General features: G+C 33.3%; 1 protein-coding gene across 4 annotated transcripts in view; it reads right to left on the bottom strand.

The window, feature by feature from the left end:
• USP47 (ubiquitin specific peptidase 47) overlaps positions 1-17,470 on the bottom strand; it is a 139,164-nt gene that overhangs the window by 57,444 nt on the left and 64,250 nt on the right. For all 4 annotated transcript variants that reach the window (XM_036918024.2, XM_036918025.2, XM_036918027.2 and 1 more), the window contains 6 exons: positions 15,063-15,176; positions 13,422-13,560; positions 8,551-8,647; positions 4,318-4,463; positions 3,681-3,760; positions 1,426-1,575 (listed from right to left, as the gene is read on the bottom strand). In XM_036918024.2, coding sequence (XP_036773919.1) covers positions 1,426-1,575; positions 3,681-3,760; positions 4,318-4,463; positions 8,551-8,647; positions 13,422-13,560; positions 15,063-15,176 — 726 coding nt within the window. The remainder of the gene's footprint in view (positions 1-1,425; positions 1,576-3,680; positions 3,761-4,317; positions 4,464-8,550; positions 8,648-13,421; positions 13,561-15,062; positions 15,177-17,470) is intronic.

Below are 17,470 nucleotides of genomic sequence, written 5' to 3'. Positions count from 1 at the left end.
GAATGTATATGTGAAAAAACTTTCATAAACTAAGTAGAAAAAGTAGTCTTTACCACTTGGGACTACCAAATATTCTGCTAAAGAAGTGCCAATATTTAAAAATGAGTTAGGAAATAAGTCAATGAAAGACAAATGTTAATAATTTTTCAATAATTTTTCACTATGTCCTTTCCACTTTAAACTGACAAAATAAAGGTAAAAACAAAAAATGAAAAACAAAATTAGCCACTCAAACCAAGGCCAACTGCATATAGCTAGAATGACAGTTTACAAAGGGCATATTAAACATGTAAAAAATTTTTTCAAATCTATTCAGGGAACTGACTAAAAAATAGTAGGGAAAGGAGACTTGGATCTTCCACTATTCAGATAAGGTCTTCTACTTTGGAATCCCTCTGACTGATTCCATAACTTCATGTTGATTACTTCCTGATAGCCATATAAAAACAGGAGAGAAAAGCAAAGGGAATCAATTGTTCTAGAGGCCAGAGGTCTAAACTATACTTAAAGCACTACTTTTAGATGATAACATAGGGACTAGCTTTAAAAACACTGATTTTAGCTACAAGCCACCATCAGCTTGGTAACAGCATAGATAAGACCCAAAACAACATCAAGATGGAAAATTACATTTTCAGATGTTTTAGTTAAACTCTCAGTTTCCCCTGGCTCATAATAGATTCACAATAAATGTTTCTGGACATTTTAAACTTTAAATATCAACTTAACTCCTTCCATGGCCCTCCTTTTGTATAAGTAAACACAATGAAATACCATAGTAAAATTATAAAAAAGCTTAAATGGGTAACAAGAGGAGGAATAAGAAAATCTTAATCTCCCAGTTAGACACCCAGTATATAAATAATCAAACTGATTTTATATATTTGTGTGTGTGTGTGTGTGTGTATCTGTCTGTCTGTCTGTCATAGTCTCCAAAATACTAAGCTTATACAATGCATAGTTTTTAAACTAAATTTAGAATAGGAGTGCTCCTTTAAAAAATATGACCTCTGTTTATCATAAAAAATCAGAGGTTACTTTTCCAGTTTTAAAAGTATATAGAACAATGCCTCCAAAACAAAAAGTATTTTCCAATGCAAAAAAATGGTTATGAAAATAGCATTTATAAAATACTGTTTAGAGGTAGAAAAAGAATAAGATGAAATAATCTAGTCATCTACCAGAAAGAATAAAATACTGAGCCATGAGGCAGTATATTTGCATTCATTTTCCCTCTCATACATGCACTATTAGGACTCACTAAAGGGTCAAAAATCTTCTAGATCTTGCTAGTTTAAATGCAGGAATTACTAACAACCCAAGAAGGTGTATCTAGGATGATACTTACCTTACAATAGATTATACCACTGTGCTATTATGTATTCTGTGTATGGATACACAAGCAGTCAGCTGAAAGGTACACACCACACTAGCAAATGCTTGGCTGGACCCATAAGGTCGGATGACCAATGGAATATCAAGATATGTGTCGATTCTCCAGCCCTCATAGCCACATTCCAGACATCTCACGTAGTCCTTCAGCTTGCCTTGATATAGTTCATTTATAAGATCAGCCTAAAAGTAAGAACATTTAATTTTAAAAAGTGTTCCTTAAAAATCATTTTTAAAATATATGAAAACACAATAATTCAAGCTTTTAAAAATGAGTTTCAAAAGGATATTCATTCTTACCGTTGAAGTTGTAGAAAGCTTTATCTACAATTCTATTTTAAAAAAAGCTCTACAAAAAATGTATTTATAAAAAAATAAAAAAAGCTCTACAAAAATCAACTGAAGATCAATGAAATTAGGTTAACAATTTTAGCAATCAATGTGCAAAACATTAACTGTTTCAATTTTCCTATCACTAAAAACCATGCTGATACATTTTGTTGAAATCAGTTACCAACTTATTATACTATTAAGCCTCATATTATCCTTTCATTAGGATGAAAATACATCCTAATTTATCAAGTTAGGCATTTTGACAATTACACAGTTAAATAACTAGCTGTTTTTATAGCTTTACATATGTATAGTATCCCTCTCCCAGTAATATATTCTGATTTCGAAAATTCTATCTACTAATTCAAGATGCAAATAAAACTTTTTAACTTTCAGTAATATACATAAAACAAGTTTAAGGGTATTGTACTGTGATTTTTTTTTTAATGTGTAGAAATTAGAAAAAAAAATCTTAAACATCATCTCCCTCAAAATATTCTCACCTAAAAGAAAGGACCTCTCACTTAGTCCCAAACCTAGTTAACTGGGGCTTTTCCAGCCCAAAGAAGGCATGTAACCCCCTAAGGACCCTCATGTGAATGTGAATGTCTTGCTTCAAGATTCTTAGACTAAAATTTGGGAACTCAGTAGGAATGCTCCAGTTGATTTTAATGGAAGTGCTGACCCACTGAGATGTAAGCAGGCCAAGGGGAACTTCAGATGTATGAAGAAGAAACAGTCCCTAATACCATAAACATAAAGTACAAAATACAATTCCACAGGACTATGTACAGAAACTAGACGACTAAATGAAGTAAACAATTTTTTCACTATTTCTTAAGAACAGGCAAGAAGGAAAGTGTACTACGGTTCCTCTTTCATAAATTTACATTTACATCTCTTCAAACTTCTAGGACTTAAAAGCCTTCAAACCAGGGTCCACCATCACTGTCTACACTGCTATTTATTAATGAAGCCTTCTTTATTTACCTGCTCTAGTCATATTTGACTATGATTTCTGCATCATTTCTAAGTGGTTCAAACCAGTGTTTTTCAAACAGTTTTGACAGCAACGCACAGTAAGAAAATAATTTACATTGCAAACAAGTACCTATACCTGTAACAAAATTTGCATAAAGCAATACCCTTATTTCTGTGATGCTTTCTTACATTTTTCAGTTCTATTCCATTTTTTTCTAAGTGCTGATATAGAATCACTAAACTGACTTCATAACTCTGAATGCATCACAATCCATAGTTTAAACAACTCTGGTTAAAGCTATCATAACAATTTCAATCAGACAGCAGACCCTCCAGGCTATCTTTCAAATTCTTCCCCTTTTTTAGCCCTATGATCCTCTATCACTACAGCCAGAGAAAACTCTTTCCTATACTGAGTCCTAAGGCCCATCCAGTTCTTATTCCTCATCCCACAATGAACTAATCTAATGTTCTCCCCATTTCTGACATCTTACTCTTTCCAACTGGATAAGAAGAGGGTCAGATTAACAAGGATCTTAAATGTTAAAAGCATGTATTATACTCATTAGTCAAAACAAAGGTAATGCTTGATGAACATACTTTATAATGTGCTACAGATCGTAAGACATACAATTTGCTTAGTAAATATCTGAAAGTACTGTTCAAAATTCACCTGAAAGAATCACACACACACACACGTATATATAGGTATGAATTACATAGTTTTTGGCTAAAAAGGAACCACCTAGACCACAGAGCTCAACTTCCTGATTTTAAAGATGAGGAAACTGAGGTGTAGAGTGGTTTAATGAGGATCTTGACTCAGGAATAGCCAAATGAAAACCTAGAACTTTCAGTTCCTCATTCAACACTTTAACAACTGGACTAACACTGAAGTTTTAAAATAGTCCAATAAAATTTAGGTAATTAATTATTTATTATAAAACATTCCCCTATCAACCTGAGAGATGTACCTGTTCTGTTTGTTTCCATTTCTGTTCCAAAGCATCAAACATGACTCTGCATAGTTCTTGTACATCATGCTGCTGCCAAGCTAGTTTAAGAGAAAATTTAATAAATAGCAGTAAATTTAGTGTAATGAATCATTAATTTGTTAAAACAAAAAGTTTAAAAACAAACTGTCAGAAACATGAAAAAACCTGCACAAAATAATGCACAAAATAAATTTAAAAAGAACACAAATACACATTATAGTCATGAAAAGGAATCCTAAGAAAAAAATAAACAGCTCTTAGCATTTTATAAATAATACATGCTTTATAGTGTTATAATTGCAATTTTATCTTTTCACTGTAGAGTTAAATATGTTAAGAAAAAAACAAAACTTACAAAACTTTAAGTATATAGAGTATAACCAACTTTTTTACGAGAAAAATTTAACTTATCAATTTATCCCTCAGAGCTTAAATTTTAAGTTATTTTTAAGTTCCAGCAAAAAGCAATGAAAAGGTTTGACTGAAGGTAAAGTTAACTAAGTTGTTAATATCTGTTATTAGTTTACAATATTGTCTCCCAGAATTCCTTTGAACACCAGAAATATTTATCATTAGTAGATAGTTTAAATATTTATCATTACAAGTGAATTAGTACCCTCACTACTATCCCATCCAAAGCTCCGTGTAACATCTGTGGTTTCAATTGCTCTTTTTTTGCTGGTTTGTAACAAAACAAAAAGCCTTTGAAGTTGGTATGGGATACTTGTCACTGGATCTTCTTCAGATTCTTCAAATTCCCACCTATTGGAATGAAATGTTTGAAATTATTTACAAAATATTTGTATTCTTTAAAGCATAATTAATATTAACATCATAAAAATGTTAAGATCTTAACTCTGGGGGCTATACAGAATTTGGATACTAATTGAAGCTCTTAATATCTAATGAAACAGTCTCTCCAATTCATAAATTCAGAAGAAATTTAGACTTTAACAAGTCACAAGAAGGCAACACAAATACAAGGCAAAGCTCATTTAAAACTAATCACTGAACTTGAACCTGATCAAGACTCTTGTTCTTATTCCTAATTTCCCCCAAATATGGGAAACAGAATAGTATTAAATGACACTGGCATTCAACCACCAAAACCCAAACTGTGGAAAACAATAGGAAGGACAAATGACATCTGTTTTCAATATATATATTTTCAAGGAACAAATTACAAGGAGGAAAAAGATACAAGAGAATTAAAAATACATGAAATAGATGGAGTCTTGCTAATCAATTTCAATTCTTGGGTCTTGTTTGGATTCTGATTTGAACAGATTGTTGTAAAAAAAATTATGAGGCAATCAGGGAAAAATTAGCACTGACCTGAGATAAAATTTCCAGACAATCTGATGGGAATATGCTTCCAAGTAATCAGAGTTGGGGGGTTTTAAGTAAAAAAGACTGATCATTAGTTGATAATGTTCAAAGCTGGGTGATGGATACAGAGGTATTCTTTACACTACTTCACTATTTTTTAAGATATCTGAAATTTTCCATAATGAAGTCTTAAAGTAATAAATTAACCCAGATAAGATTTTTACCCTCACAAACTGGATAAACACCAGTCTAGCCGTAGCTACAGGGACTGTCTCAGTATCAACCAAATTTGTAACTAAAGAGCTTAAGATCACATGGGAAAAATAAGCCTAGGGGAGTAAAGTTGGTAGTGAATCCACAAAAGTCCTTAAAATAATTTTATATTCAATAAAATGCCAAAGACAAAATATTAAAGTAGGATAATTTTAATGATTTTCTATATCTTGAACTGGAAATAAGATTATTATTACTTTCTACTTCCTTAGTAGATTTTTAGTACCAAAAGGAGGCTGGGACATTAATATTCCTCTGCTGCAGTTTACAAATGAACTAAAAGGCTTGTCTTCTTGTGGCAGAGCCCTCTGCTAAAGCGTTCAGTGCTTTGCATAGGGCTTAGATGTGGCAGCTCTGTGATCCTGACCCTCATTTTACGCACTGGAGCTCTCTTCTGCTTCGCACATGTCAGTAGAGTATCTTTCACTTTTTTCTTCTCAAAGCTTCCTTGCAAACACCTCCATTAATTATCTGACATCTGTTATAATCCTGGCCCTCTTTTATTCTTATGCTCCTCAACAGAAGGGACTTACACTTAACTTTCCTGAAAAGGAAATTCACTATTGGGGAGAAACGACTGTAATATAAAACTGAATTCTCACCTGTCCTTTACTCTTGGTACAAATACTTTTAAGTTTTAAATCTTGCTATTACTTGCTGTTACTGCAGTCACCTAAAAGTAAGAAACTTTGGTGCCATATTTGATTCTCCCCTTTCCTTTACTTCTAAATAAAATTTGTCACTAAGTCATACCAGTTTTCAATATGAAATATCAGAATCACTGCCACCATCTGCATTCTGACCCTCATTTATCCATGCCTGGTTTACAACAGATTCCTTCAGGGCTCCTTATCTTTCAAATTAATCCTGCACACTGTACTATATAAAACACTGTATTTTACACATTACTTGCCTCTAAATCTAAAGTGGTAGATTCTCTGTTGGCTATTATACAATGAATGAAGAAAATAAACAAACAGAACTCTAGCCTTTCATGATGGTGCTACCCTGTCTGTAGTCTAGCAAGGTCTACCCTTTTCAAGGAACCATTCCTTTCTTAGTTCTGCGTTATGGAACAGCATCTGGCTTTCAGGCTTTGTTTCTCCACCTGCAGTAAACAGCACTCTATTCTCACATTAAGGCATTTGGGGCCTTCCTCTTTAACAGTATGTCTCACTCCCCCTCCTCACTCATTGGGTTCCAGTCACAATGGATTTCTTTTGTCCTTTTAAGGCCTTTGAAATTTTTTCTGCCTTGAATATTCTTCCTCCAGATCTTCACAGACCTGGCTCCTGTGAAGCCTATTCAGAAGATAATTCCTCAGAGATGCCCATCCTCACTACCACCCCACCTCCTGAAAGGTACTCTTTCCACATTGCCCTGCTTTATTTTCTTCATGGCATTCGACAGTGTATGAGATGAGCTTATTTATAGAGGCTGACCTATCAAAGGTCTAAGAGAGGGACTCTTGTCTTATTCACTGTAAATCCTATAATCCCTGTGCCTAAAAGAGTGCTTAGCACACAGTTAAGTATCCAGCATGTGTTTGCTGAATGGATAGTCCTGTATATGCTCTTATTCTTCTCCACAGTGCTATAAATTTATAGACCACTTTCAGGATATTAGAATTCATGGTTAATAAAGCTCCCAGGATCCCCATTCCTATGCCCTACTCGCCAAAGCAGGACATTATCATGACTATTCAGTTTGTTCCAGTTTTACCGTTAGGCTCTAGAATCCATCCACCTGTTAACATCATCTTTCAGGACTCTGACAAAAACTCCAGTTATGCTGATATTCTGGAGGCCCCTGTGACATACTTACTGACATCAGCTATAATACAGGCAGAATAGAGTAATGGATTCTGGCATCTACTGGGTGTGTTACTTCTAACATTGTGGCCTCTGGCAAAGTATTTAACCTGTCTGTGCATTTGGTTACCTCCTTTGTAAAATGTGGATAATAAGGGCACCTAAGTCATAGAGTTGCCATACAATTTAAATGAGTCTACAATGTAAAGTACTCCAAACAGCATCTGATACACACTAGTAATAACTAACATTTTGGTAGCAGTTCCTATTACTTACTTTTGCTCCTGGAAGACCTCCTGTCTGCAATGCACTTTCTTTCTTCTCAATCTGGCCAAACCACACCTAGTTCATACTTACCTCAAGTTCTATTTTCTATGCTAAGCCCCCTCTCCAAGTTTCATTAATCTCACTTCTCTAAATTCTCATGGAATTTAGTTGTCCTTAAATGTTATTTAAACGATTTCATACACATACATATTGCTACTGTGGAGCTACCTGTATATTACTCAAGAACAAAGACCTTATTTTTAACTCCATCTCTATTACTAAGCACCTATAAATACTACTAGGTAAACAAATACTTGCTAAATAAAAAAACATGTCAATCTTTACAAGCAAATTCAGATGATAAGCTTACACATGAATATAATATGTAATTTAATGTTGTTTGAGCAATACGACTAGTATTAAAGTCTCAAAAATACTTCAAATACATATTTATAGTAATTTCAAGATGTTATTCAATAGTAACACAAAAAAGGGGAAAAAATCAGTTAGTTTGTACTTTAAAATGTCTTAAAAAATAAAAGTTACATATACCTTAAAGAAAATATACAAAGCAAGGGTATATTAAGTGTATTATAACAGAATACTCCTAAAAGTAAAACTCTGACTTTCAGAGTTTATTTAAATATGAACTTCCTTCACACAGCATTTTAAAGGACCTGATGTACATACAGTTTTCTAGAAACATATACACAAGGGCACACATACACAAACACAGGACAGTTGCATTATCTTAATTAGAAACAAAGTTTATAACTTTAAAAAGACAACTTTGTTTCTTAAATAGAGAAGGGGAAAAAATATGGTTTACATATTCAGAATATCTCAAAAAGCAGATGACATATTTCTTCTTAAGGGTGTTAAAACTGTGAGGGAAGCTTAAATACAACAATTTATTCCAAATGTAAATCTTATTAATTTTATCCTTTGTTGTCTATGTACTTCTAATTCTCACTCCCCAATAATTTTTTTATATGCCAATCTCTCATTAAGATCCTTTTTGTAAATACTATGTAAGAAGTTGTGTCTTATGAAGTGAGAAGTGCCCCAAATCTTACAAGTTAAGTGCAAGAAGATTTATTATATTTTGTTAAAAACTGTATTTTCATTCTTAAGTCATTTTTATTTATAGAACTTTTTTGAATACTCACTTATATAATGCATTCCTAAATTCAGGAGTCATAAAAAGTGTTTGCAAAAGGCTATTCAAGTAGCAAGTCATTGCTTGGTTTACTAATCCCACATATCCTTTAAAAAGAAAAAACAAAAATACATAGATCAATATTTTTACATTAAAAAATAAAATAAAAACCTAAGAATTTATTTCCAATAAAAATTGACAGGTTAAAGTTACTCAGTTGGAAATTATTTCAATTTTTTAAATAATGCCTAAGAAAGATCCTTTTTCTAATATGTGTACTATGTAAAGCTTGTTTCTCAGAAAAAGGACGTGTTGTTTATATGTCCAGAGATACACATGGATATATCTATGGATATATATATTTAATAAAATTTGAAGAGGGATCTACGTAATATAGTATGTTTAACTGGCATAAAAATAATCTTTGTTCCCCAAATCTAAAAGTTGTGGATTAAAATGGAGAAGTACAAACATATTCACTTTAAATAACATACACATCCAATATTGGAAGACTGAACTGAACCAGTTACCCCTGTCATCAGGCCCTAGAACCAATATCCATGAAGAATTAATAACGTGAGATAAATTCATTACAAAAAAACTCAAGAGTGACTTCTATTTTAACAAGCCTATAAAGTATGAGCTTTTACAAATCAGTCCACTATACAGAGTGATTATAAAGAAGTCAGATAGGGAAAGAACAGAGGAAGTGAGGGGGAGAGGGAAAGGAGACATTTATATGAATTAAAAATTCAAGTGAAAGATTAAAAGCACTTAGTTTTATATATCTAATTGGATATGGCTACCACTGTTGAGAACATTTTTGGAACTTCTCTTTTGAAGCAAACTTCAGGCCCAATTTATGAGATACATGTACACACATCATTTTATTTGAGCAAAATGTGAATATTTTTGCTTAGTAATCAAACTTACTTATTCCCACTCAATACTGAATGATTTGGTTGTTTCAAAATGTAAGGAAAATGTCCAGGATCCTCACCTGACCCTAATCTATTTGCCCATTACACATGTGCACTGCTCACAGGTGCATGCTTGCACACCTGCTGGCAGTGAGCCATAGTTGTCAGTGTTGCTATATAAGGAGCTCCACCTGGCGCTCTTGCCCTGAGAGTTAGGTGGAGGAGAGGCCTGGAGGCAGACACGGTGATGACTGCAAACTTGGCAGACGCAGATGTGATTCTACCACTAGACGTGATTCTACCACTAGACCTGCCATCATGAGACAAAAGCTTGTTATAAACCCTTTAATCACCAACTTTCAGTTGTTATTCAATCTCACCAAATTCAGAGTGAACTTGCCCAGGGCTAAAATCCCCCCCATACAAGACACACACAAAAAAACTTAAAATTTTTCTCAACAGATGCCAAAGGTATTCACTGAAATTTTTCAAAATACTTTTTCAATTCCCCAACAACTATGAAAAATGTCTTCAGAGATGGTAGGCTCTGAGGATAACTAAATTGACAAAGAAGATGATGAAAGGACCAACAAATACACATGATGAACCTTAATCAGCTGTGAAAAACAGGAGTAGATTCCACACTATCCACACCTATAGGTACCCACCTTTCATTCCAGACTAAGGTTCACACTTTGATTTCTACTGCCTTTCATCTTTAAGAACACTGTGTTTATACATTGCACTCTACATTGTTACATTATTATAAACTGCTTCAATTCATAACCACCCTCCACCTGAGTTGTTCTCAGAGCACTGGGTCTTTAATCTGTATCAGTGCCTTTATCTCACTGTTTTGTAATGACCTACTTATTTATATATGCCTTCCCCATCAGACTGGTCAAATCTGATTTATCTTTCTATCCCACTACTTAGCCCTGCAGCAGGTGCACATATGGGGGCAGTGCATATGACTTATAAGTGACACAAATTTGTATGGTATCTGGTCTGATTATTAACAATGAGAAGTATTATTTCATTCTTAGTTCATATAAACAGACTCTTCCCCACAAATGGCACTTTGGCAGGAGACCAAGACAGTTTTGCTGCTGCTCAGCTGAAGCTGTCTGGGATTTGCCTTTTTCTCCATCTTCTCCTCCCATTCCTCAACAGACAGGGACAACCACTCTGCCTGTAGCCTTAAAAGCTAAATGAATACTGCTATTGTCCTTTGTGTACCTGTAAACAAATCATGTATCATTTATTTGTGATCTTGTTTCCTTTCTTTGGGCTTAAAAAAAGGTGGCAGGAGAAGGAGGTTTAATAACAATTTTGCCATCACTCTATGTTGATTAGTGATAAAAATCACACAGAAATCCATATGGTCTTTTGTACTTGATTCAGTACCATATTTACACAGAATGAACAGTGTCTCACAAAAGTGTACTACTTTCTACATGTATGAAGATTTTAGTGAGACTAGTAAAAATGCTACTGAATTAACAGACTCTTCAGAAAGAAATCCTGAACAGAACCAATAGGTAATGAAGTAGAAATCAAACAGGCCAAATCCTGGAATTGGTAAAATAATTGTTAAAGAAACTGGTCAAGGACAGATATCATGGATTTAATGATGAAACATCTCAGTCACATAGTTTCTAGTCACCTGTGAGTCTACATTCTACATAAGTCTTCAACCATTCTTTATTCCTCAAAATTCACACACACGACAGCCCTGTCCCCACCCACCACCGCCACCAACCATCTCCTATCAACAGTGGTTGGCTACTAGAAAGAGTTGGTTGGCAATAGAGACAAGAAGTAATGTGTAAATAGACCCCAAGCCTACTGCTTTATGGAGAAGTGTGATCCTAGAGTCTGAGCTGAAATCATGAAAGCATTTCTCAATGAAAACATTTTTACATAGTGCTAAGATTTATAATAATTTCTTAAGGAAAATAAAAATTCAGTAGTCACTAACAAAATTTTTGAACCACAACTCCTTTGATAGACTATTTTAATTCAGAAAGGCAGTATACAGAGTGATTATAAAGAAGTCAGATAGGGAAAGAACAGAGGAACCCCCAGAACACTGGAGGAAAATGTATAGACAGGGAAAAGGAGTTGAATAGAAAGGTATGTAAGGAACAATAATTAGGAATGAAGACTGTGATTACAGGGCAATGTATATCAAAGGCCTCTAAAGTTTTTTAAAATAAATGTCAAGTTAGTAATTCAATTTTGGAGAACTTACCCTAAGGAAATAACTAGAGATAAAAATAAAAATGTATGTACATGAAAGTTAATCATGATATCAATAATAACTAAATATCTAAACCATACAATAAAACTACTTTTTCAGCCATTTAAAACCCTAAATTAAAAAACTAATAGCATTGAAATATAGTATTAAGCAAAAAATATTGATTAAAAATATGCTTGCAACATGATTCCTCTGATTTTCTTACAAGCACATATATGGAGGAAAGATGAGAAAAATAAGCAAAATCACTAAAAGTCATTTGTGTTAGTACTGTCGGTGATTTTCACTTTCTTCATTTTAGAGTATGAAAATGAGCATGTATTACATTTTTATAATCAGAGAAAGAACATTTTTTAAAAGTAAAGTTCTAGTCTAGGAATTTACAGGTATCAGAAAGCTATATAAATACATAGCATAAAGCAGGAGTTCTATGAATACTCCTACACAAAGGACTGAATTGGTTGTCAGAATACAAAGCAAGTATTTAAGAATCTTAATTCTTATCCAGCCTACTCCAGAAGAGCTTCATCAGTACTTTGGGAAATAATGTCTTGGAACCTGTATTTTTTAACAAATATACCCAAATGATTTTTAAAGAAATAAAAATGTGAGATGTAATAAAAAACTTTATTATCTATTATCTGAAATAGAAAATAATTTTGTATTTTTTATTCCTGGTAAATTTGCTGCAAAAAATTCTGCTGATATCAATGATCCAAAGTACCAACCATGACCAGCTTTTACTGCCCTTTCCAGAACAAATACACCATCAAGGCTACACAAATGATTAGCCACGAGGCAATTATTCTATATTTTAATTTAATTACAAAATAATAGTATATGGAAGATTACAGATCACATTAAAACAAAATTTGCAATTTAACACTATAGTTTTCTTTTTGTACTAGATTTTTACATGTAGTATTTAAACTCATCTGTTTTGAAGTTCTAAGAGTAAAGATTCTGAAGTCATACCTAGCATTAACTAGGTGTGCAATAAAAAGCCTCTCTGAACCTGTTTTTCTTTTAGTATGAATAATACTATCTACTGTGAAGATTGGTTGTAAGATAAAAGGATATGTAAAAGTACCTAGATTATATTTTTAGGCAATTAGTCAATCATATATAAATAAACCTTTGTATAAATAAAGCAATTTCACGCAATATATTGAAAAATTTCAAAAATCTAGGTTTAATAATGTTCTGAAAAAAAGTTAATAGGACTTTTAAAATTATATGATTAACTTCAAACATATGATTAACTGAAAGATAACACAGTAGGTCTAATAAAATAAGCCTGGCCCATCTGCTTCAAAATAGAAGTATCTCCCAGAGTATTCTAATCCAAAAGTAGGTAACAGAGACGCTCCTTTTCAGGGGAAGTCAACTTGAAAAATTTAAGATTAAATTCAAACTGGAAAATTATCAAAATTAAGTCTTCCTTCAAAATAAAATATTCAATTTTTTTTGCTGTATTTATTAAACAGTGGCCGAAACAAAACAGTAAAAGCAATAATGAATGGAGGGAAAGGAAAATCATGCTGTTGTTCAGACTTCTGCTTTAGTGATCTTGTTCTGGGTCTCAATTTTCTAATCCAAAAAATGAGGGGATTACGCTTGAGATTTTAAGGGTTACTCTGGGTCTACTGCTCTATGATTTTATGAAAATACAACAACCTTAATAATAATAAATCTTACCAGTTTCTGATTTATTCAAAATAGATGAGTAAGAGTAGCTTTGGCTGACATAATCACTGGTAGAGCCCACAGAACCTTCTCTTGGAAGTGGACCTATAAATCTGTCATGGACACTGTCATCCCCAGCACTGGAATCCTCCTGAAATGCAGCATAACCAATTATTTACTGAATAGCAAATGTTGTTAAAACAATGAAAAAAGACATACTAATTGCTGTGGCAATGAAAAAAAAAAATGCTGAGGCATTACAATTACTGTCACCACCAAGACATTCAAAGGAATGTAAACCCTCACCATATCCTGTAGAAATATTTGAAAGATGCCCAATATAAAAGACTAGGGAGGTGTTCATATCTCCTTCCAAAGTTGTTACTTTCTCAGTTTTCTTTAATTCTCTTTCAAACTTTGTTTACTACTGAGAGAAGGAGATTTTTGGTACTAATAAATTAAAAGTACTATTGTCAACTCCTTGATGAGGGAATCTATCATTCATTTTTACATCCTTAACAAGTAGTTCTAGCAGGTGTTGGATGAAATGGATAGATTCCTCCTGTTTCCAAAAGGAAACATCCGATCAATGAGGAAGATGTCAGAAAGGATAAAGGATATAAAATAAGCATAAACAATTAAGATAGAGCTTAAGAGTAATCACTGTGGATTTTAAAACATCAATTCCCAAACTGTATATCCAGAGTTACCTAATTAATAGCTAATTTAGATTTCAATGTCACCCAACTATCAAAATCTTCCCATATCATAAAAATATAAATAATAAGATTAAGGAACGTCAGAGAACAACGTATTTTGATATTGCTTCAGTGTGGATTTCCTGTGTTTAATTATTGTCTACTGTTCAGAGAAGCATTCTAACTCACAAGAGACTTCTAAATGAAAAGCACCACACAGAAGAACTTTTCCTGAATAAAGTTTCACTGAATAGAAGGATTCTGAAAAATATCCAAACTCTGTGAACCTTATTTTCCTCAGTTTATAAAACAGAAAGGTAAATCAGACCAAGTTTTTTCAGTTTTTTTTAAAGGAATGCCCCTCAAATTGGAAGTTACTGGAGTAGATGATCTCCAAGGCCACTGGACCAGACAGGAAAGCCTACTGAAATATGAATTAGGGCAAACACTAATATAGTACAAATAAAGCATATAACTGGTAAGCTAGTCATTCCAAACCAAAAAAAGGGTGAGGGGAAAAACTGGGAGTGAAAAATGGCACAGTAGAGAATTCTGGGGGTCTGTCCCTCCCACAAAATACCAAAAAATCTGAGCATAACTACCAAAGACTTACAGCAACCAAGTGAATACTTAAACAAAGGAGAGGCCACTGAAATACAGTGGGAGTGCTTTGTAGTGTTTTAACTTTTCCTGACTGACCTTCATTTCTATCATGGTAGTGGTCTTAAAGACAGCAAGCCACATTCCCTGAGTGACAACAGATTATATACACAAACAGGGTTATGGTGCCCAGTATTAACCCTGTTAACATACATTTATAATAAACATAAAGGAAATAATTTATTATACATAAATCATAAATCATATCTTTCCTCCTTCCTTTGGAAAACTGCTTCCTAAGCAATAGATGACAGTGCTCCAAAATTATGAATATAGGGCTTTCTAAATAATTTACCAGTAGTATCTGAGGCTGTTCACCATCTTTATCTGTCAAATGCAGAAAGTTCTTCTTTCCTGGCTCAAAATTAGCATCAAGAAGAGACTTGTCACTGGTATGATCCAATGGAACCTACAAGAATAAAATAAAATGTCTCAGATTGAGAAATATTACCTGTAATAATAAAATATAAGAAATATGTAAATAGACACATCTCTACAATTACTGGGCTCAAACAGTGTTTTAAATAAAGATTCTGGTAATCTAGACTTGGAATTAATTCATATACTCATGAATTGGGATGCTAAGCCCAGTGACAGTACATATACTGACAGGTATCCCAGATGTTCACATTTCCCAACATCTAAAAAACTAAAAAAGAAAAGGTAAAGGTTAAGATGTAATGACAAATACTGCACACACACACACACACACAGAAAGAATTATGAACATTTGTGTTTCTATGTTCTTCAAAATATACGATATAGTATTAATGGATCTTCATGAAAATTAACTAAAGATAATTTTACATAATGGAAACCTGTAAAAAGACCTTTTAATATACGTATAAGAATTCCTAGTTAAGCACACAATAAGCAACCCAACCAAAATAATCATGTAATATAACAAAATGTGCACCTTCAGAAACACCCCTTAAGGAAAAGTTTGTCCCATAAATGATACCTATTCCAAGTCCACTACCAGTATCCAGAGGATTCCAGGGGGATGGAGATGATCACTTCTTTGAAAATTAAACATCTAAGATATTTGGTCTTTACCTAACTCTTTTCTCTGGCATTGCAATTTCAAGCCTTGTCATTCTGATACACTCTAGCTGGTGGATGAGCGGTGGAGCTCTGCATGCCCCAAGCACTACTCACCTACACTCTACTGCTGAGAAAAATGAAGGATGAAATGAACATCTTATTCCTTTGTTTTAAAACTGTTTTGTTACATTAAGAAATCTTAATGTTTCAAGACATGAAGAATGTCTCCTCAGAAGGAATTATTTTATGGAAATGCCTTTATTTTTAGGAAGTTAACATATAAAAGTATAGGCATTGAAGACAAAAAACATTAACTGTAAGAGATTCTGCCAACTGCTGTTTGTGTGACTTCGGGTAAGTTACTTCACTTCCCCATGACTCAGTATCCTCACTCATATGAGGCTATAAACAGCACCTACCTCATAGTATAGTTGTAAGGATTACATGAGGTTATACTTGTATAAAGCCTAGTATCAGACAAATACAAGGCACAGAGTAAGTGCAAAATAAATGTTAAGTAAATAAAATAATAAACTTACATTATCTCTCTTGGCTTACATCTAGAAATCAGAGAAAAACAGGACATAGAAAATCTGAAACTAAGAGAACCCATATGGAAGAAGGAAAGATATCTTTACATTCTCTGGCAGGATATAAATAATCAGATGATATAGCTAGAAAACATACATATATAGGTGTTTTACCTTCATAAACGTTTCTGTGTATACAAGGTAAGTAGGTTGCTAAATGGGTTAGGTTTTCAAAGAAGCATTCATGCAGCATTGTACAGTAAGCAGGTGGCAGTATACTTAATAGAAATGTATAGTAACCCCAAAAAAGAAATACAGAGATTCAGAACTGAGAACAGTCATAATTGAAGAAAGAGAAATAGGCAGTCCTGACACAGAGCTAATTGAAACTACTGCGGATGTTAATTTAGCACATACTTTTTGAGTGTATAACAGGAGTATCTGTGGAGGATAAAAAATACTATGAGGTTCTAGGCAAAAAGATACTTAGATTCTACCAAATGGAGTGACATAAATGAATGATCACCACAATAAAAGGACACAATGATAAATGGCATTGTAGAAGAAAAAGTGCAACAGAAGACAAAGAGAAAGATTACTTTTAAAGTGGCATAAGGAAACATTAAGTAAGGCTTCTTAAAAGTAAAAGATAAACAGGACTTGGGTAAATATATAATATAGTAGAGAACTATCCTTTAAAAAAAGGCAACACTAGCCATGAATATACAATAGGGAAATGACAGCCTCTTCAACAGCTGGTGTTGGCAAAACTGGACAGCTACATGTAAGAGAATGAAACTGGATTACTGTCTAACTCCATACACAAAAGTAAACTCAAAATGGATCAAAGACCTGAATGTAAGTCATGAAACCATAAAACTCTTAAAAGAAAACATAGGCAAAACTCTCTTGAATATAAACATGAGCAACTTTTTCATGAACATATCTCCCCGGGCTAGGGAAACAAGAGCAAAAATGACTATGCGGGACTATATCAAACTAAAAAGCTTCTGCACAGCAAAGGATACCACCAGTAGAACAAAAATGCATCTGACAGTATGGGAGAATATATTCATAAATGACATATCCAATAAGATGTTGACATCTAAAATATATAAAGAGCTCACAT

Source organism: Manis pentadactyla, chromosome 9, assembly GCF_030020395.1.
Source record: "Manis pentadactyla isolate mManPen7 chromosome 9, mManPen7.hap1, whole genome shotgun sequence".
Lineage (NCBI taxonomy): Eukaryota > Metazoa > Chordata > Mammalia > Pholidota > Manidae > Manis > Manis pentadactyla.
The sequence above is the reverse complement of the archived record's forward strand: the minus strand, read 5'-3'. Positions and strand labels throughout refer to the sequence as shown.